The sequence below is a fragment of the Aphis gossypii genome, chromosome 2 (genome assembly GCF_020184175.1).
Source record: "Aphis gossypii isolate Hap1 chromosome 2, ASM2018417v2, whole genome shotgun sequence".
Lineage (NCBI taxonomy): Eukaryota > Metazoa > Arthropoda > Insecta > Hemiptera > Aphididae > Aphis > Aphis gossypii.
In genome coordinates, this window is record NC_065531.1 from 27821599 (window position 1) to 27843529 (window position 21931).

Sequence of the window (21931 nt, forward strand, 5' to 3'; positions counted from 1 at the left end):
ATTTTTACGTTTGCGGTCTACATTAGACATTAGTACAAGACAATTTTTTTAATTGTTATCTTTATTACAATAGGTACGGTTTATACAATAGTACTTTTTTATAATTAGCATAATTTTTGTTAATTATTAAATTTGTACATTAAGTTAAGAGAAAATAAGTTACTTATCCCTAATGGCATTTTCATTTTTGAAATTTTTCTATTCAAAGTTGTAGCACTATCAAGTACTATCAGTATACGACATTCGTAAAAAAACTAAAAATAAAATGTAAGCTGTACCTATGCCTATTTATAAATATAAAAAAAAATTAGTGTTGTCATTGAGTGGCCATTTTTATTATATTAACAATTAAAATATATTAGGTACAGTAATCACATGTGGCTAATTATAATGCATTATTATAATTGCACATGTGTATATTATAATTATTGAAAATATTACGTTTATAGATTGGATATAATATATTAGATATTAAAAATAAGAAAAAATAATTAAGAGATATAAAACACAAATTGTATACAAAAACAATATTTACTTTTATTTTGAATATATTTGAATTCAAATCAAAAGTTATTTAGAAGACCAATTTGGCTGTAACATCCTATTTTTGTATTTTTTTATTTAAAACTGTTACCTAATAAAAACCTTTATTTAATACACATAAGAACATCGTCTTAACAATATGCGTGAGTTAATCATAAAAAAAACTGAAATATAATTTAATATTACTTCAATAATACCTACTTTATATAGCAATCTTTATAAAGTTAAAACTTATTTCTATGTTGGATTTTTAATTTGCATACACATAACGCATGCAAACAAAAAATGTGATTAAAATGTTAATTCAATATACACGCCAATTATTGACTAGTCATCAGTCATCACGGACAATTCTTTTGTGTCGCCGGTAGATTCTTAAATTAGATTTTAAATCCAAATGAACCAAATGCACAAAAGTGTCATTAATCATAAATCATATTATATATAGGCACATCCCAAACCCTTATACGCATCGAATATTGCAATGTTCACGCGTCCTCCTACTCAAGTTCAACAACCGTCTCGAATATGTTGATGATGACTAGTTCACACCATTGTTGGAGGTTGATTGGTACGCCTAATTCATTGTCTTATGATAAATAATGATAAAAAAACCGTTGTAAATACTTTGAAGGATATATTGGGTCTTCGTGAACCACTATATAAAAGCCATCGTACAATTTGCATTCACGGTCAGTGTTCAACAAGAGGTTTGAAAATACACACTACACAGCAACAGGCATTACACACAATGATGATCCAAGTAAGCAGGACCATTTATATATTTCATGTATCTTACATATTTGAATTTAAGTGACGACGAGTGTTTATTGTATTTGAGTATCTACTCTTTTAATAATTATACCTATTACAATTTACGGTAATATTAAAGTATATATACCTATCGTATTTGTATAACTCTCGTAACTGTACTGCTTAAATTATAATAATTAAATTGTTAGTATACGAACCTCGTGTCTACTTAATTTAACGCGTTTATAAAATTACAATTAACAATACAAACGAAAAATACTCTTATTGCGTTTAGGTACTTTCAATTCTGCTGGTGGTTATATCCGGCATCCTTTGCAGTGGAACACAGCAAGGAGTATCTAGTACTCAAACTGGACAGACATTGCAAATTCAGCCCAATGTAAGAAAGTATAACAAACACACTGCCACGGAAAGTAAGTCTTTAAAATATAAATTAATAATTATTAATTATTATTTATTACATATTATGAAAATGTATGACCAACTTCCCATATAAAATTGTTTGTGTATAATATATTATATTATACTATAATAAGTATAAACATAATATGTAATTATGAAATCCATCATTTTTATTTGCTATAATCTAGGATACATATTCTATATATTTCATGTTTCAATACATAATGGCATACCTATTGGCTATTGGCTTAAAAATTATAGATACTTTAATATTTTCAATTATTTGTAGCTTGTAGCTACTCGTAGAATATTTTAATTTATCCAATTATTAATATTTTATACATAATGTGTATAGTACACATACATACATAGTTTATATACTATAGATACATATTATCTACTAAAGTACTAACTGACTTATGAAGTTAAAATATATATATTATTTAGTATTAATTCTAAATTTGATCTAAAAAATTGTATCAATTTCTTTTCTTTAAATATGCTATCAAAAAAATTTTAATATAAAAATAAAAATATTTTTTTTTGCACTAAAAAAAAATAAAAAATAACGCATCAAATATATCAGTTGATAATTTATTGACTACAATCATTCTTCCTGAGCGGTCGCTGTAGTAGACTTGTTTCTCTCTTTCTTCATTAATATTTTAATATCAAATATTATTTTATATTATCCATTTTATTTTCTAACTTAAATTTCTAGCGTAGGTGGTAGGTTGCAACCAATTGACACGATAATCAAAAACTACAATATTATAATTATTTATAAATTGTTCTTAACCTCGAAGCACAAAATAAACAGCTATAGGTTCTTAGGTAATATGTATTCAAATATCAAAATATATTTTATTATTTTCTAGTCATAATGATTAATTATTAATTTCGTCGATACTAAAATAAACTTGTAGCTTGTAGATAATCCAAGGCCGTACTCGTACCGGTTTTCTTCGGTCATTTGTCTAAGATCTGGACCTAAACTTATTTTTAAAGAGCCCGTACTTACAAAATAATTAAAAATCCTATAATGGACCTCCACCGTAGCTTAGGTAATAGGTCCTAACTCCTATAACCATTTTTAAAAACTTATTCGTTTATTAATATTGTATATTTGTATCAACGAGTCACGTATTATCGTATATAAATGAATTATTAGTTTTTTGTGGGTATATTATAATACGGCAAATTTGTTTTTAAAAATTTAAGCTTAACTATAAGGAAAGTAAGGGGGCCCGGGAAATTTAATTTGCCAAGTGCCGGTCAAAGCTGAGTGCGATCCTGCGCCGCTAGCGGGTGGTATATACTTAACCGAAAATGATCGCATAGGAATAGCATAATAGGTACTTAGAGAGTAAAGCGTTATTAACGTTATATTAAATATGATAAAAAATAAGTCATTGTAGTTTTATTAGTACACAAACTAAACGAACAAATCGCTGTTATCATTATTAATTTTACCTAAGTAAAAACAAACTACTATTATAACCGCGTTGTTTTCGATTATTTTAAGAACCTTGTACAACTGCAGGCTCACCGACGGGCACGCGAAAGGACAAACCGGACAACTATTCAGACTCGCAGGACTACGTGCCCATCGGCGGCGCGGCCGGTCCCGGATATCCTTACCCGTACCCGTATCCGTATCAACCGTTGGGCCCTTACCAACCGGTCGGCCCTTACCTGCAGCCAACCGGCCCTGTGCTGGTGCCGAGCGGCAATCCGTATCGGCCGCTACAACAGTACCCGTACGAACCGCAATACGCCGTGGACGGGGCTGCGCCGCCACCACTGCCGCCGTACAACTACGCGCCCTACTACCCCGCCGGGCCGCCGTACGTGGCGGCGCCCCCTCCGTACTACCCGGCCACACCGCAGCCGCTTTACGAACAGCCGACCGTGGTGGACGCGTATCGCTCGCCGCTGTACCAGCCGCAGCCGGCGGAACAGGCTCAGTTTTTCAGACAGCCCGCCGGAGGTTTGCCGCCGTACTACTCGTCGCCGCACTTCAGAGCCCACGCGTACAACAGACCTGCGCCGGCGTTCCTCCAACAACGGGACGCCGCGTTTCTCCAGCAACGGGACGCCGCAGCCACTCCCGCCACCGCCACCGCGGCCACAGGTACCAACAACGCTGAACCGCAGTACGAACAACAGCAGTCCGGACCGTTCGACGGCAACCAGTTTCATTACTGACGCGGTCGATCGCATCAAAAACGTTTACTACCTGGTAACCGCCGCGCCTCACGATAGACTTAGTTTGGTTCTATACATTATTCGCAATACCATAAACCATTATTGAACGTCTGCCGAGTGCAGCGCCGCCGTATATAGTATAGAATATCGTCTGAATACCTAAACAGTATCAAACTCTCAATAATAATAATATATTATATTATATTATAAACTATAAATAGTTCGATTAAATTAAAATATATTACAGTGTAAGTAGGTATTAAAGATGTATGTGTTTTACAGACATCAGACGTATAGATACTTACACAATACTCGGATTAAAGCTGCGTTTGTCTGTATAATAATATTCAGGACATCGTATATATTATTATAAACGCCGTTTCCTGAGTCAATAATATCGTATTATATTGGTTTAAAATATTTTTGTCGGTTCTATGCCACTGCATACAACATTTAGGGGTTAGCATTCATACATAACTATAAATAATGATATTTTATTAATTATGTGTTTTACACAGGACATTGTTATAATAAGAAATTTGCAATTATACGTATTTTATACATTCTTAGTGGCGTTTGTATTTTTGAAAATACAAACAATAATCGTTCATCGCTGTATTTTATAACAAATAATTATTAATTTAAATAGTACAATATTTGTTTACGTTTAAGACGGTATCATACGTGTAATTTTAATGTATTGTGATTTTATTTCTCCAATTAAAAATAAAAATACCATTTACCTACTTATTATATAGTTGTATATTATTTAAATGGTGTATACAATTGATATATTTTTGTTAGTTTTGTACAGGAATTTCACTAATCCCGAGTAATGTTGCACTTTCCTGTATTGAAAAGTAACTTGCGTGGATTAGAAGGGATTAGTATATTTCAACTAAAGGTATACTTACACATTTATACATCATTTTAGCTTTTATTTTTAAATTTTAAACATCTAACAGATTTTATAATCGTAGTTAAATATTATACATTTATCATAAGTTAATTTGACCCGACAAATTAAAAATATAGTTTGACTATTGTGAATCAAACATTCTATAATCACAGAACTCATTCACAGGAGTAATAATTAATAATGCCTATGTATTGTATAGGTGTAGTTTTTTCGTATAATATTATATTCAATCCGTAACGGTTTATGGATACAACTATACAAGCACATGAAATGTATAAAAATATTTTGTACATGCGTCGCCGTGTGAACACTAGCTGTAAACCCGTATGAAAATGTACAACGAGCTTTGACTTATAAGTTATAATAAAAACCCGTCATAAGTCATAATCAACGTCACACTGAATAGTATAAGTCTAAAATAATTAGTCTTTATTTGGATTTGACAACTTATTGCCTACTACCTACGTTACAGTTGTATTTATACTGCAATCATAATTAAATATGAATGCATAATTAATATATTTTACCCCACTGTCCACATGTGAAACAAAAAAATATTGCAGTCATAGCTCATAATAAATTTAGAGCCCTCAGTAAAATACTTAATATATTTGACTAATTTTATAATAATGCGTTTTTTTAAATATTTTAGTCATAGGTCTAATTATCATTAATATTATTTATCATATTAGTAATAACCAACATACAATAATATACTATTAAAAATATTGCAAAATTCTATTATTGTAAAAATTATAATATAATAGTTGTGTTTGACTCTCACACTATGAAATATTTTTTCAATGAATCTCTTAGACAGTTAGACGCACCGCACATTAAAACGTACTTTATTTATTATGCTTTCAAGTTTCAGAGAGGACTCGTTATTACCTATGGCTTGTTCCCCAAGGCAAGTATATTGACGTATTATGTTCATTAATAAATATTCCGTTGTCTTTTTAATACAATATCTATCTTCGAAACAAAATTAAGTGGCGATATCATTTTTCAAAAAATAAAAAATCTAGTCAAATTAAAAATAACCACAATTATAAATCATTAACGTATTTAATAACACAGCATAGCCTCTAATGTGCAATAGAAATCATACTATTACATAGTGATGTTATTTGTCTTTTTTTTTTTGTCAACACATATTTTCTGCGTTGTTGAAACGAATTAGTTATGAAGAAAATCTTATGTATTAATCATAGCAACCAGGCGCTGTAATTAATGTAGGTACTCGTAATAACACGATAACGACAGTATGTATGTACGTTAAGCAATATTTTTATAAACTAAAATACAACTAAAATACTGGAATGCGTGACACTTTCAATATCGTGGGTACTGGGTATTAAATTGGATTTAGTTGATTCTTAACGAGAGAAGTTGAAAAATAATATGTGATAAAATTATACTTGAAACTATTATTAATACACAACTTTTTGTCAATCAAAAATCTTGAAATATAGCTGTACAAGATTGTGCGCTCGCGCACGCAAATGCGCGTGTGTGTGCTTCCCAGATAACAATTTCTCAACATAAATATTCTGAGAACTTTATAACTAAGTTTCATCGATAATGTTATTTTTTTTATGTTCTTATAATTTTTTAGAAATATTTAAAATAAAATATTTTAAATACAACTTTTTCAAAATGTTTCAAATGTATTATTTTGAATTTAATTTAGTGACAACATTTAAAAAAAATTTAATTGATAATGTTGAATAACATTATTTTTAATATATTCTTACAAGATGCACATCAAATTAAATTTGTAGGTTAAAAAATAATACATAAAAAATATTTTGAAAATGACATATCAATAAAGTTAAATAATGTTAAAATAAAATATATTCTTTAAATGTTCTCCCGATCCTTTTTTTAAAGCAAAAAACATAAAATGTAATTTTAAATAAAAATGAATCATGATGTCCCCAGCCTGTCCAGCTAGGTACATGAAAACACGAGGTAAAACAGTTAATTGAATACAAAATATTGTAAAAAATTTACTTATAAATTATAATAGGTCTCGGATTCATATTTATATTTAAAAAATCTATAAATGTGTAAATAAAAAATTTTTGTATGTAAAAAAAAAAAAAATGAAAATATGGAAGTTTATAAATAAAAAGTGGGCAAGTGGGTATCGCTCTGCTGTATAGTAAAGATTGAGATTAGGTTACTATAATGGATGTGTTAAATTTGAATGCAATGGTAGGTATCATTTTATACGAATACGAAAAACGATTCTAAATGGAGATGATTAATATTTAATTGTCAGTCTATATAGGATATTATTATATTACCTATATTTAAATTACATAATTTATGTTTTTTTGATAAAAGTAATTAATTTTTAAGTATGATTTCGGACGAGTTGCATATTTCTTTACGGCAAGGATAAAAATATGTCAAAATCACTAAAATTTTATGGATTTCTCAATTTATTCATAATCCCAATGCAAATTTTCGCGATGCTTATTAACAAAAATTGTGATTAACGATTTTTGATTTTTTTTAGTACGATAAGTAAAACTCATAATAAACCTTGTATTCAATTTTAAAGATTTTTTGGATAGCCAATTTTTTTTATAAGCATTAAAAAAAAAAACTTTTATAATTTCTTTTGATAATTTAATCGTAAACAGGTAACGCTTATTATATAAACATTAGATGAAAATATCAAGTATTTCACAATAATTTGTTTTTGAGTTACAGCAAAATAAAAAAATTAATTTTGTCGATACCCTAACAGATAATGCGTAAAAATCCTGTTTTTTCGTTACTTTTTTAAGGTTTTTCCTCACGCTTTTGAAAAAAAAATTGAAATTTTTTACGTTTGACCCCTCCAGAGTACCAGCTAGATAAATTTTCTTTTTAAAGAGGGGCTGAAGTAAAGAATCAAAGCATTATTTCTACTTCAAAACGTAATGATGGCAGACTCAAATAAAAAACATACATTTTTGTAAAACCAATGCATTCCTCAGAATCTAAAATGCAAAAATAGTACGATTATTGCATAGAAGCTGATAAAACTAAATCTTATTCAGAATTTTGATTGAAATGAGATACTTAATCAAATTTTTATAGTTAAATGCTCTATGGTTTGATCTTCACATAGATTTTTACTGACCAACAGACTCCACTCGACAAAAGAGCTAGTGAGCTCAGTTTGCAATAATACCATATTTATTCCCCAATTTCAAAATATTGTATTATTTGATCTAAAATTTAAGTTTTCTTCTCCTATACAGTTATTTATTGATTTATAAATTGTATATTATTTTATCTTATAAGATTCCTAAAATTCTATGATGCGTTCGTGTAGGGCAGAGACGGAAATTCTGTGTACCTATAATAATATTCGGTTATTATAACATAATGATATTTCTATTAACTACCATTAGCTACTTTAGTACTAACTACTAATAGAGGTATCCAGAAAATATGTACAGCTCATTCCATACTATAAGTTCACGTATTGAGTTGATAATTTAATAGTTAATATCGCCTAGGCCCTAGACAATTATGATATTATATAACGTACGCGCGTTTCGCGGATATTATTTATCATACCTACCTATCTATAATTCTAATAGGTTTTGAAAATCCAAGAAACATTAAATTTATTTCATTTTTTCCAAATATCAGCTGTTATCATTATTCTGATGAATTATTTTGAACACGGCAACTAAATAATTACTCTTTGTGTCTACCATTTTGGTATTTGGACATTTGCTGATCATCGCGTACAGTGCAGTTCATCGTTCGTTACTATTAGTTTACCTCTACTCTAGTGTACAGTGCGCTTAATGCTTATATAGTTAAAACATATTTGTTTCAAACAGACAAGAAACAATAGATTGATCATTACAGACCTCAAACTTACGTAAGTACAACATAATTATTCAATTATTTTATTTTATTATTGTTTTTACATGTTCCCATCATTTTTATTACTATTATCTATAAATATTCAGTACCTGATCAATTAAAATCTGTTTTTTTACAAAATTATTATCTCATTCTCTTTATATATGAAATAGCAAAATGCTTTAATTTTAAAGTCCAATAAAAAACTAAGCCTCTAATTTAAATATAACAATATAATATATGTTTAATTTAAAACAATTTTTTACTTTACCAAATCAGTGTTTTATTTTTTCATGATTTTGATCTAATATGTGATGCGTGTCACAATTAAGAGGGTGTCAGCGTACTGTTTATTATTTCTTTCTCATTTGGCTCATTGGTATGTAGAAAATCGTATTTTTTTCGTTTTTAGTTATTTTTTAGAGTAAAATCACTAATTACAATAATGTTTAACAAAAATATTTTTGAGGATACCTATGATATATCGATTTATCTGAGTATTATCTTATTATTATCTTAAAACAATTTAAACACCGTACAAAACATGTACAAAAAAATTTACCTCCCTATATTTCTATTTTATTAAAAACAAGAAAATTAATTTTAAAATGTCAAAAAGTAAATGGTAATTTTATTCTTGTTGGGTTCTATCACTGGATAACCTCCCTCCTCATCATGTTATCATTGTTGATATTATTATTATTTTTGGTTTTATTCACTAATTTACCTAAATAATGCGGTATTATAATAATATGCCTTAGTATAGCATACATTGTAAATATTATTATTTTTTTTTAAATCTAAAAAAAAGTGTATGCAAGTTATAAAATAAATATTTAACACTAATTAAACAGTGTTTTAATAGGTACAATTAATTTGTGTATAAATAGGTATCTACATTTTATAATATATTAATATATAACATCTATGTAATAAAATAATTATAAATGTTTAGATCAATTAGATATTTAATAGGTACAATTAATTTGTGTATAAATAGGTATCTTCATTTTATAATATATTAATATATAATATCTATATGTAACAAAATAATTATAAATGTTTAGATTAATTAGATATTTAATATTTAAACTAAATTATATGCACCTAATTTATTTCATAAAGGTATCATAAAATAATTAAAGTACCAAGTAGACAAAAATTACTTATTAATATATTATGTAGGTACAAATAAAACTGGTCCAATATTAATGTAGTTTATTTTATTTTATAACTACATATTGATAAATGTTTTAAATTATACACTATAATAATATTATAGTAGTATTTCTTAAATTTTAATACTCCTACTACAAAAATTTAATTAAAGAGTTTAAGTTAAGCCTAACCTAACCTATTAGGTACCAATAGTAGTTTTGTTCAAAATAGATAAAAGCATACATGGAAAAAATGTTTAAACGAGATAAATCAGTAATAAGGCGGAGTGTGAAACGAGAAATGAATATAATTAAAAACTTATACTTCAAAAACACTAGTAGTACTAGTAGTGGTACAATAACTCATACAATAAATGAAGATCAAGTAATATTTACAGCTACAATTATTACTTAGACAATTAAATCAAATTGTCTGTCATCAACTAATACAGATTGTATATTATAGATAACATGCAATGAAGAAAATGAACTGCCTAACTCTGTATCGTCAAATTTGTCACCTCATTATTCAAATAGTGAACAAAACATGCTTCCTAACTCCACATCTCCAAATCTATTTTGTTTATATTCACATAAAGAAGTAAATGAGCTTCCAAGCCCAATATCACCTCTTTATTTAAATGACGAATTTTCAAGTAAAGATATGTTAGCACCAATGGAAAATAATTCTTTTGAAACTGACCTTGGTTATTGGGCTACCGAATGTAATGTTCCACAAATTACAGTTAACAAATTATTAAAATTAATGAAACGCTATGATATAATAAAAACAGAAAAATTACCACAAGATTGCCGAACTCTCTTAGCAGCAGGCCCTAAGTTAACAATGGGAAGTATCCGAAGTGTTACTCCTGGTCGCTATTACCATTTTGGGTTGAAAAATGGTATCATACAATTTTTATCAACTACTAATTTGACTGAAATAAATCTTGCTATAGGGGTTGATGGATTGCCTCTAACCAAAAGTAGCAACAGCCAATTTTGGCCGATATTAGCCTATATAATAGGAGCAGAAAAAATAGTTTTTCCGGTTGGAATCTACCACGGGTACATGAAACCAAAATGTTCAGATGAATTTTTATCAGAATTCATAATAGAATCTAAAGAATTATTAACTGAAGGTATTGTTTTGAATGGAAGTAGAATAAAGGTTGGAATTAAATTATTTATCTGTGATGCACCAGCCAAATCATTTATTTTAAATACTAAAGGCCACTCTGGTTTTTATTCATGTAGTAGATGTATTCAAGAAGGTGAATATTATGAAAGACGAGTTTGTTTCCCATACTCCAAAAACAAGTCTGCTAAAAAAACACACGAAGACTATTTAAATATGACATATGAAGATTCACATATTGGAACAATTTCAAAACTTGTAGAGTTACCTGGTCTAGATATAGTTCGTGCATTTCCTCTGGACTATATGCATTTGGTGTGTCTTGGGGTTACACGAAAACTTATTACACTTTGGATGCATAAGGGACCAATGCAAACTCGACTTCCAAGTAAAAGTATTCATGCATTAAGTAAATCACTTTTAGATCTCAAACCATTCATCCCGTCAGAATTTGTGAGAAAAACCAGACATATTCAAGACATTAGTAGATGGAAAGCGACGGAATTGCGTTTATTTATATTATATATTGGTGTTGTTGTACTTAAAGACATTTTAAATAAGAATATTTATACTAATTTTATGAGTTTGTATGTTTCGATATTGATACTACTGAGCCCCGACTATGAGTGTTATATAGATTATGCTGAATCATTGTTGGACTATTTTGTGAGAACATTTGATGAAATGTATGGTCGTCAGCATATTTCTCACAATATTCATGGTCTTTTACATATAGTTGACGACTATAGAACTCATGGACCACTGGATAATTGTAGTGCATTTCCATTCGAGAACTACATGAAAACACTCAAATCAAGAATTAGGAAACATGATAAGCCACTGGAACAATTAATTAATAGATATAATGAAATATATAATAATCAAAATATCAATTCAAATTTATCAGAACAACACTCAACAAATCAACAAACATTATTATTAAAATGTCATAAAAATGGTCCTTTAGTAAAAAATATTAATGGATTACAGTATTACAAATTAATAAAAAACTCCTTCAATTTAAATACTAAAGTTGATCGTGAAAGTTATATTTTGACTAAATCCGGAGAAATTATCAAATGTTTGAATATTGTAAAGACTCCAAATAACAAAATTATGATTATTGGAAAATCATTTGAAAGAAAAAAATCACTTTTTGAAAAACCAGTAGATTCAAAAATATTTAATATTTTCAGTGTGAAAAATTTGGATGAAAATTTGAAATGCTTTGAAGATTGTGAAATTCATAAAAAAATGTTATTCTTAGTTCATAATGGAAATTCAATCGTTATGCCAATAATTCATACTTAAACCCTTTTTCTAAAACAACATAATTTTTTTTTTTTAAGTAGTTTCATAGATCAATAATTTAAAATTTAATCAAATTCCATTACCTCTAAATTGCATTTTTCAATAATTTAATACAAAATTTACATGGGTACCTTTATGATATATGTATATATAATATGGTTCAAAAGCCAATAAATTTAGATTTATATGATTCTTATTAATTTACTATTAAAAGTTTTTTTTTTTTGTTAAAAATGTATTGTTATATAACTTTATCTACGGCTATGCATAATATTAATTTGGTGACATCTCAATAAACATATTATATTGTTTAAATTTAAATTTAAAAGGTATCAAGTAGTTAATTATGTGGATTGTTGTTCATTTCTTGGATGAAGACGCTGTCGAAACTGTGCCTGAAACATGGTATCACAGAAAAAGTAAGACGTGTGCATGGCCTAATGCAAAGAATCGGGCAAAAAAGTTAATCGAAAAAAGAGCATATCCAAATAAGTTGGAATATAATTGGTTGCCAGCGAGGATTTTAGGACGAAAATATGGTAAGATTTAAATGATATTTAAATAGTTTGTTATAGGTACATAGATAGATATATAAAATACCTATATATACATAAATAAATGTTTAAATATTTTTTTTTTAAATATAAAATTGTATAATGTATCAATATAGTTATACAAGAGGTAAATATTGTTTTTAGGAAGCTTAGAAGAAGCCCGAGCTAAGACAAACAAGGCCCTTATCCTTTCAGATTTATCTGCAAATGATGAATATATGAGCAAAAAAGTTACTACAAAAAAACAGTTTGAAAGTAGAAAAATAGAAAGTCCTCCAAGTTTAAAATCTAGTAAGATATATTATTTACGTTTAATTTTCTCTGCATTTTAAGACTTAAGTAACTATATATTTGCATTTAATACATAGTTTCTACATAACTTTGCAAAAAAAAAAATATATATATACCTATGCTCCTACAAAAGTTTTAAAAATATGAAAAATGTTTTTATTCAATAATACATTACAATTATAATTAATAACTAGTTAATTTGTTATATTGATATTTTATATTAATTTATACCTATATAATTGTCTTGTATTATTTTGTTAAATATACCTGCTATAATTTAAATAAATTGATTTGTAATAATTATAGCCAAAATAAATTGTTAATATTATTTATTTAAAAAATTAATAGAAAAAAGGAAAATGAATTATGACAAATTTATTGATGATGAAGATGAAGATAATATGATAATAGATACATATGACTCTGATAAAGATGCAGAATATAAATTACCCGGAGTTTCAAATGGTAAGTTAGATATAATTATTTATGTAACTTCTCATATTATTATTATTAAAATCTAGCTGTTCAGTTTTATATTATACAGTATGCTATGTAATTGTTTGTTATAAATTATTTTCATTACTTAAATTAGATTATTCAAGTCCAAAAAGTCCAGCAATGATTGAAAATGATAAAAGTGTTCATTCAAGTCCAAGCATTTTCAATTCTCCTATTGGGAAGTTTGTGATTGAGGACTATGTTTCTGATTCTCCTAATCGAAATGATGATTTGATGATTTATCCATCTCCAAAACAAAAAAAATCAACAATATTTATGTCACAGCCAAGCAGTCATCCAACCCCAGTGTTAAAGACAAATAATGTAAAAAAAAAGTTATTTTCCTCACAGCCATCAAATCTATCAGAAGGTATATAAATATAATATAGGTACTTTTCTATTTATTTATTAGTATCATATATTATGTATTAATCTGTTACTATTTTTCATGAGATAAATTGGTTTATGTAAACCTTTTTATTTCAAAATCACTCTGCTGATAATTTTAACTGTATCTAAGTATCTTATTAGAGACAGATATTGAAATTTAAATTAATTTTCAGGTATACAAACATTACAAACGCAACAAACTGAAAACAATAGTAATAATAATTCTTCTACCTGTAACATAGAAATGCATAATGGTGGTATGTTACTGTTATATATAAATATTTAAGCCCCCATAATTAATTTTAGAAGTATTATGTGGTAAATAAGTATACCAATAATCATACATCTATTAGTATTAATAAAATAGAAAAAAATATTCAAGACAAAATTGTAGTTTAAAGATCTAAATATTAATAGGTACAGACTTTAAAAAGTAATCTTTGAATAAAATTATACAGTGCATATATTGCAGTATAATGTTTTAAGTTGTATGCATACCAAAAATGTCCATGTTAGATAACTATTACTTAAAAAGAACAATATAGGTATCTTGATTATTTTTATAAACCTAAATTCTATTATTATGTAATTTTTTATATAGTTTGATTTTTAATTTATTAATAAATAATAATATATTTATTTTTTAGATTTTCAAAATCTTGTCCTGGCTTTATTAAATAAAATTAAGTATGAGATATCTAATTTGAGCTCAACAATAAATATACAACAAAGTACTATTAACGCATTTGATACATTTTTAAAAAATACTGGGCAAACAATTGCTTCTCAAATGTCTAATCAAAATTCTTCAATAACACTCGATGACATGTTTCCAATAAAAACTGAGGAGGAACTAGAAATTTTTGAAGAAAAAATTAAAGGAGATAAAATTTTTCGAAATACTGCGGTAATTTGACATAATTAACCTTATATAATTACTATATTATAGTATAATTAGTTATAAACTATAACTAATTATAATAACTCTTTATGTTCTATTTAAATTTGAAAAAGCACTTTTACATTATTATTATAAAAATTATTAAATACCTACCTAGGAATTTATAATGTGGTAATAATGAACATATTTAAATGCATTAATTTTTTCACAGACAGCAAAACTCTCTGTACTAATTGGTATTAAAGATATTGGTGATAGCACTAGGCGTTTGATGTCCAAAATGTTTGAAGATGAAGTACTTTGCAACTATTCGTTATTAGGATTCAAGAAAAAAAAGAATTTTTCACAACTATCAACCTACCGTTTACTAATTGGTAAGTAGAGAAGTATAATTAATTAATTTATACAATTAATGTTATATCCTCACAACATTTAAATATCAAATAATACAATTCATAAGTTATAACTATAAATCACATTTAACTTATTGAGTTCTAAAACAATATAAAAACATTAAAAACTTAAAAGTGGTAACTACAATTTTGATAATAATTATTATTTATTAATTACATTTTTAAAGAAAATTGTATCACAGTATTCGCAAAATAAATAAATTAAAGTATTATAACCACACTAACCAAATAAGACCCTAACAGACAACAGTATACAACTGCCTACAGTGCCTACTATTTTTATTTTGTGATAATTACATATTATCATTTTTATTACAGAATATTCTGTTAAAGTCACGACCACGGTCTTAGATAATATACAGGTTAGGTTAGGGTCTTAAATCATGGTATCAATATATAATATAATATCTTTAATTCAATGATAACTATTCTTATTTCTTATCACTCAAAAATACTAAATAATACTAGCATAGATTATAGAATAACTGGAATCTGGAATAACTGTGATGCTAGTTAGTACTTACTAGTTACTATTTTAATTTTAATTTATAGTATATTAGTAGTATAATTGGTCGGGATGTCATGAAGAAATTTATTCACTACCATTACCACCTTTTAACTTTTTAATACAACACCATGTTTAAAAGTTTGAAGATAAAGCTTAAAGCCAGCTATGGCTTTACACTTTTCCAACTTGCATAAACAATAATACAATAATACTTCAAAATTGCAATAACATAATTATTCAGTTAACTAGTATATTTACTAGGTATTAAACATTACCATTATTATACATGCTATAGAATAACCATCACTCATCTAAATTAAATTTATTTTATGCGAGGTGCCAACATTTTTCTTTTTAATTAGGTACCTACTATAAGTGTATATATATATATATATATATATATAAATAATAATTATTTATGTTTCAGACACCATACGACTTAATCCTAAGTTCCAAAATAAATTGGATAAAGAAATCGACGTGCCATTGGCCACTTGGTTATCGCATGCTAAGTTTCGACTTCAGTCTTCGCTTCCAAAATCCTAATACATATATGCAACATTTCCACATACCAACTATAGTTACTATATTAAATAATAATAAAATGCATACCTAGTACTTAAAAATCAAAGTTTTATTTATTCAGTTTACCTATTATATTTTGACAAGTTTCTTAACTATAAATATATATATATATCATACATTCATACCTAAACAAACATAAGCATAATAATATTATGTTCTACCTTTGCCATATTATTGTAGTGTAGGAGTAGGACCTTAATAAAATATCTTATATCAATATCTATCTATAATTAGGTAAAACATAATATTATAAGCCATATAATGTTTAACCTACCTACCTATTTGTTTAATATTTAGTATTTTATTTACTAAAAACATCACTAAATTATAAATATATTTATTGAATTCAAGTAAATAATGAACGTATAATTTAAATACATATTTCTGGAGAACATGCATAAAATGTTTAATTTACAATATTCTCAGAAAGAAATATGTATAACATTTCAAAAATAGTTAATTTTATGGTGTTCTTAAAACATTTTAAGCATAATATTTCAAACATGTCATATTCATAACATTCTCAAAACATTAAAAAAGCGGACCATTAATGAAGTGAGAACATTTAAATAACATTTGAATAATCTTATAAAACCTGAGTCAAAATATTGATATTGCTATTAAAATGTTGTGTTAAGATTCTCAGAATATAAATTTGTTATCTGGGTTGTTTGAATGAGTGCAAGTGATCCACAAGTATGTATGTACTTATACATATATTATATACGTAAACTGTTCGTTGACAAAATAATACCTATTTAACGTATTACAATGTTATGGCCAACTTAATAACTATTGACCAAAAGGTAATAATGGTCTTTTTTACAAATCAGTTTACGCCACCGTCACCGCCACGCGGTCTAGGGTTTAACGAAGGAGCGATACGTTCCTGTATGATAACACCTGCACATATTTTAATATCATAATGTTTTTTTTTCAGGCAATATAAAATTGTTAGATATGTAGTTTAATTATCGGGGTTTAATGTTCATAAGGAAAAATATATCAAATAAAATATGTATTAAGAAATTAAACATTTTTGAAAGCCTGGGTCAGTGCCCCCCCCTCGGAGCCGCGCCTGGTTATAACAATTAATAGAATAAACGGTATTAAGAAAGATGTTGAGTAATATTGAGGGTCAATAGGAAGTCACGTGACTATAGTACTATACCTATGTAGAGGATGGATGAAGTAAACAATTGACTAACAAAACTGCTTATACTTGAGTAAAATTGTATTCAGATTCCAGGATAGAAGTGACACACTACGATTTATAACTGATAGCTAGAGCACATACTATACCAAGAAACTATCCAATCAAAGATTTTTGAAAAGTCAGTACCTATATAGACTAGAGACCGACTTGAAACTTGAATTTAAATACTTAAAAGACTTACCTTTATCTTACACATGTGTTATATAGGTAGCAAATCTACATACTGAATTTGTATTGGTTATTTTTATAACAGTAAATTTATAAGCATGCAGTTACATTAGAGCAAATTTATAACCCATATTGATTACAGAAAGGACTAAAATTATCAGATTCAAATATCTAATTTTTATACATAAATTTGTTTCAAGTCATTCTGATTCTAAATTAACCAATTAATTTTTACTTTTTTTTTTTGTAAATGCTTTTTATTTTTTTCAATATTATTCTAGCTGTGATTTTTTTTATATGCTTATTATTTTATTGTTACAATAATAAAAAAAAAATGAATTATAAATGTAAAATCCCAGAATGCGTTATAGGTATTGGATTATTATTGTTTTCGTTATCGGCTTGTTTATTAAATATATTAAACATATTTATTGATCTATAAATAGTCTGCGGTACCTATAAGGTCAGTATGTCTATAACATCGATATTGATCATTTCAAAATTTAAGATTTAGTGTTGTAATTTGGAACTTCTTGTATGAAATATGCACCGATCACTTCAATTTTCAGAAGAATTCATTTTCTACGTATAAAAATATTCTGTCGGACAATAATATCAGCTTTACTACTGAAAATCTAGGAAAATACATGGTAGTTAATTATTGTTTTAATTTAAAGTGATATTTCAAATTTTTCTTATTCATTTTTATAACTAGTTCATGTTAATTTTTGGTCATCCTTTTTTTGCTTTTTAAAAAAAAATAAATATGTTTCTTTTTTGCTTTTCTAATTGCTTATTATGCTTTAAAATCCGAGCCCTAGTTATTAGTTATGTTTAGTCTTTTAATGTTTACCAATGATAAAGATGGCATTTGAAAACAAAATATTACATTAATTTTTGTTTTTAATTTTTTATTAACATTTCTTTTAAATTGCCTATATCAAACGCCTTATAGATTAGAGAATTATCGTTGGGCCGTTTGGCAGCGTCTTCACTAGGTACAAGTATTTTAGTATTTTACTACGACAATCGAAAATATATTCGTATGATATTTTTACAAGGTAAATAGGATTTGCAATTGATTTTCACTTGTGGCCAAATAATTATTTACATAATATTTGACATTGTAATATTAATTCCGTCATATTATATCATGTGGACTGCGCATCCCCTATACTATACCATACCATACCGGCAAACCATACTAAGTAGTAGGTTGCCTAGTACTAAAACGAATAAAAGATTTGTTATTTCATTTTTTCCAGTATCATTTGTTTTCTTGATAAACTTCTAAATTTCTCTCGCTATCAATGGCTATATAGAGTATGCAATATTTTTCTTTTCTAATAGGTAAATAATAATTTTGTTCCCAAAATTTGCAGTCTGCTTTCAAACCATATAAATTATAATATTTATATGCCCATGACCTATAATTTATATTTGATTCGTATTGACTATTTAAGTCAGTGATCAGTGATTTGTATTTATTCATTGACATTAAAATTAAACTAATGTCTCCTATAGGCCCTAATTGAACTCTAATTTCTATATTATATCGATTTCATCGTGTACTGTATAATATGTATCAATATATACATTATTCAATAACGATTATAGATTATAAACCTATAATATATGGTTATATCATAAATAATATACCTATTATGAATCCTTATTATTATCTAGGGTTACTATACGGTGTAATTCAAGGTTTATAGCTCGGACATAGATAATTGATAATTAATAAAATTAAATAATTTTTATGATTTTTATTAAATAATTAACTAATTTTACTTATTAATAGATAATTGACTATTATGTATATTTTGGGTGTAATTTTCATACCACTGATATGCAAAATAATACGAATTTGCGGTTCTTTTCACTGCTACTTTGGCTTTACGTTCCTATATATTATAGCCAAGTGCGTAATGTACGTAGAATTAATTTTATGCACTTCTAATGCTTTTAGTTGGAAACTTCGATAACTACTACTAGTTATTGAAATTATCGTGATTTTAATATTATCTATATGTCTATATCGCGGTATTTACGATTTTAGATGAAACAAAAACGTTTGAAATTTGTTTTTTTAATAATGAACTTAGCGGACTTGTACAATTTAATGATTTACAAATGCCAATTTCTATAAAAATATATAAATCGTTTTGATTATTATTTTATCATTCAAAATATGAGTAAATATTATATTTTAGAGTTTCAATTCATTTAAAAAAGATATTTAACTGCAAAACGCGGTTTTAAAATATTGGTGAGTACTATTACCTTATCAAAGACGTATGAAATAATCACCAAAATCTTATTCCTCCATGATATTTCGTCAGGGCTGCAGATAACACTTTAAACAGATGTTTATACATCGAGGTAATTTTTTACCAAACGCAAACACTGAAGCAGCAAAGCACATAATACCGAAATTCTTTAATCTTTACCATTGCCTATTTGCTCCTATTCGAATATTAATTTGATTTGTGCTTGTGATCATTTTCCTTCTCGGAAAGCATTTAATTGGATAACTACATTCGCCAAATTGGTAAATATAATTTAAGTAATTTTTATAGACATCAATGTTTTTTACTTTGGACAATGTTCGTAAATTTTAGTTGATAATGTGAAGGTCAATCTTTGGAATTTTGTAAAAGTTCAATTTATATAGTTGCGATTGTTAAATATTCAAATAACAATATATTGATTCGTAAGATATTCATAAATGATTAAGAATTATTTGTTTTTAAAAAAATGTTGCATATTAACTTATGTAACATATTATATTGTATTTCATTAATGATGTTATAAGTAGTTGCTTAAAATATCATACTTGAAATAACATTTTCAGGAATGACCAATGTGTGGTGCTTAAAAAAATCTTATGGATTATTAAATTATTATAAATGCAATAATATAAATTGAATATATCAGAAACTAAAGATTGATCAACACTTTTCTTTAGTTTTATGACGTAATTCTATCAATTGTAAATTTTCATATAAAACAACACCCCAAAATATAGTAAGTTATTTACTTTCTACTTACAGTTAATTGTAGAATATACCATACCATTTTTATATATTTAGGAATTTAATAATATAATACACCTTTAAAATAATCTTACATTTTTAATTTTTGGATAAAATGTTAAGATAAGGTCATTATAATTTACCTTTCAAACAAGGGATAATATTATTTGCAGTAATTATCTTAAAATAGTATTTATTTTCTTATTATTGTTATATTAATATTAATTTTACATCAAATTGTATTTTAGAACCATGTCTGCTGGAGCTGTAGTACAAAAAATAGCAAAACCACAATTACGTGGACTTTACGATAAGAAAACCAAGTTCCACCTTGTGTTTAGTGTTGTTTTATCTATTGGAGTTGGTTTGGCATACAAATATGGCATTGGTGAACCTCGTAAGAAGGCTTACGCAGAATTTTACAAGTAATTTATAAATCTCTTTAGCGTGAATAGTTATTAACACATTTAATCTTTTATTTTATAGACACTATGATGCCGAAAAGGATTTTGAAAGAATGAGGAAATTAGGACTTTTCTCATCTTGCCCTGTTGATGATTAAAAATTAAAATAACCTATGTCATAATGTAACTAACTAGTTGTTCTATGTAAATTTTTTTGATCAGAAGTCAATGAATACATTTTTGTATTGATAAAATATAATTAATTATTATGTGCTACTGATTGTATTCTACTATTTATGTGTGTATGTTTAAAAGCCACATTGTTTAGTTAATTTGTAGCTATACTTAATCACTGAAAGCATATTATAATACACTTCAATATTATAAAGCTAACAGTATAATTTACCTTTTTAAATGTCTCTACTGAGAAAACAATTGATATATGAAAATACTTGGTGATATTTATAAGTTTTCTCTTATTCAAAAAATAACATCCTCAGAATTCTGAGTATTGTTTTACAAATACTAGTTAAGCTACACATTGAGTGAGTACGACGAGATGATTGGATAATAATTACTAACCAACTAAAATACTATTATACAGTAGGTATATTTATTTATCACTTTATGGCTT

General features: G+C 26.8%; 3 protein-coding genes across 4 annotated transcripts; all 3 read left to right on the forward strand.

The window, feature by feature from the left end:
* Positions 1–1158: 1158 nt before the first annotated feature.
* Positions 1159–4680, forward strand: LOC114130819 (uncharacterized). Its single transcript, XM_027995883.2, has 3 exons — positions 1159–1306; positions 1592–1730; positions 3245–4680. Exons 1-3 carry the CDS (start codon positions 1295–1297, stop codon positions 3925–3927), a joined length of 834 nt encoding a protein of 277 aa, XP_027851684.2. The 5' UTR covers positions 1159–1294; the 3' UTR covers positions 3928–4680.
* Positions 4681–8571: 3891 nt separating this feature from the next.
* Positions 8572–16499, forward strand: LOC126550275 (uncharacterized). 2 transcript variants are annotated; one of them, XM_050201477.1, is made up of 9 exons: positions 8572–8741; positions 12661–12870; positions 13030–13176; positions 13525–13641; positions 13769–14044; positions 14238–14321; positions 14712–14971; positions 15177–15339; positions 16314–16499. In XM_050201477.1, exons 2-9 carry the CDS (start codon positions 12678–12680, stop codon positions 16430–16432), a joined length of 1359 nt encoding a protein of 452 aa, XP_050057434.1. In that variant the 5' UTR covers positions 8572–8741; positions 12661–12677; the 3' UTR covers positions 16433–16499. The 2 variants fall into 2 exon arrangements, with proteins under 2 accessions (XP_050057434.1, XP_050057433.1); XM_050201476.1 differs by lacking the exon at positions 8572–8741 and having other exon boundaries at positions 12569–12870.
* A 3741-nt stretch (positions 16500–20240) lies between these two features.
* Positions 20241–21573, forward strand: LOC114130776 (cytochrome c oxidase subunit 6C). Its single transcript, XM_027995832.2, has 3 exons — positions 20241–20409; positions 21142–21318; positions 21380–21573. Exons 2-3 carry the CDS (start codon positions 21146–21148, stop codon positions 21453–21455), a joined length of 249 nt encoding a protein of 82 aa, XP_027851633.1. The 5' UTR covers positions 20241–20409; positions 21142–21145; the 3' UTR covers positions 21456–21573.
* Positions 21574–21931: the final 358 nt, after the last annotated feature.

Excerpts from the sequence above, each read along its gene's own strand:
- LOC114130819 (XM_027995883.2), top strand. Across the intron at positions 1,731-3,244 it reads CAAACACACTGCCACGGAAA|AACCTTGTACAACTGCAGGC; the intron begins GTAAGTCTTTAA and ends GATTATTTTAAG.
- LOC126550275 (XM_050201477.1), top strand. The coding sequence starts at position 12,678 with ATGTGGATTGTTGTTCATTTCTTGGATGAAGACGCTGTCGAAACTGTG. Across the intron at positions 14,045-14,237 it reads GCCATCAAATCTATCAGAAG|GTATACAAACATTACAAACG; the intron begins GTATATAAATAT and ends ATTAATTTTCAG. Across the intron at positions 14,972-15,176 it reads AAATTTTTCGAAATACTGCG|ACAGCAAAACTCTCTGTACT; the intron begins GTAATTTGACAT and ends ATTTTTTCACAG.
- LOC114130776 (XM_027995832.2), top strand. The coding sequence starts at position 21,146 with ATGTCTGCTGGAGCTGTAGTACAAAAAATAGCAAAACCACAATTACGT. Across the intron at positions 21,319-21,379 it reads GCTTACGCAGAATTTTACAA|ACACTATGATGCCGAAAAGG; the intron begins GTAATTTATAAA and ends TTTATTTTATAG.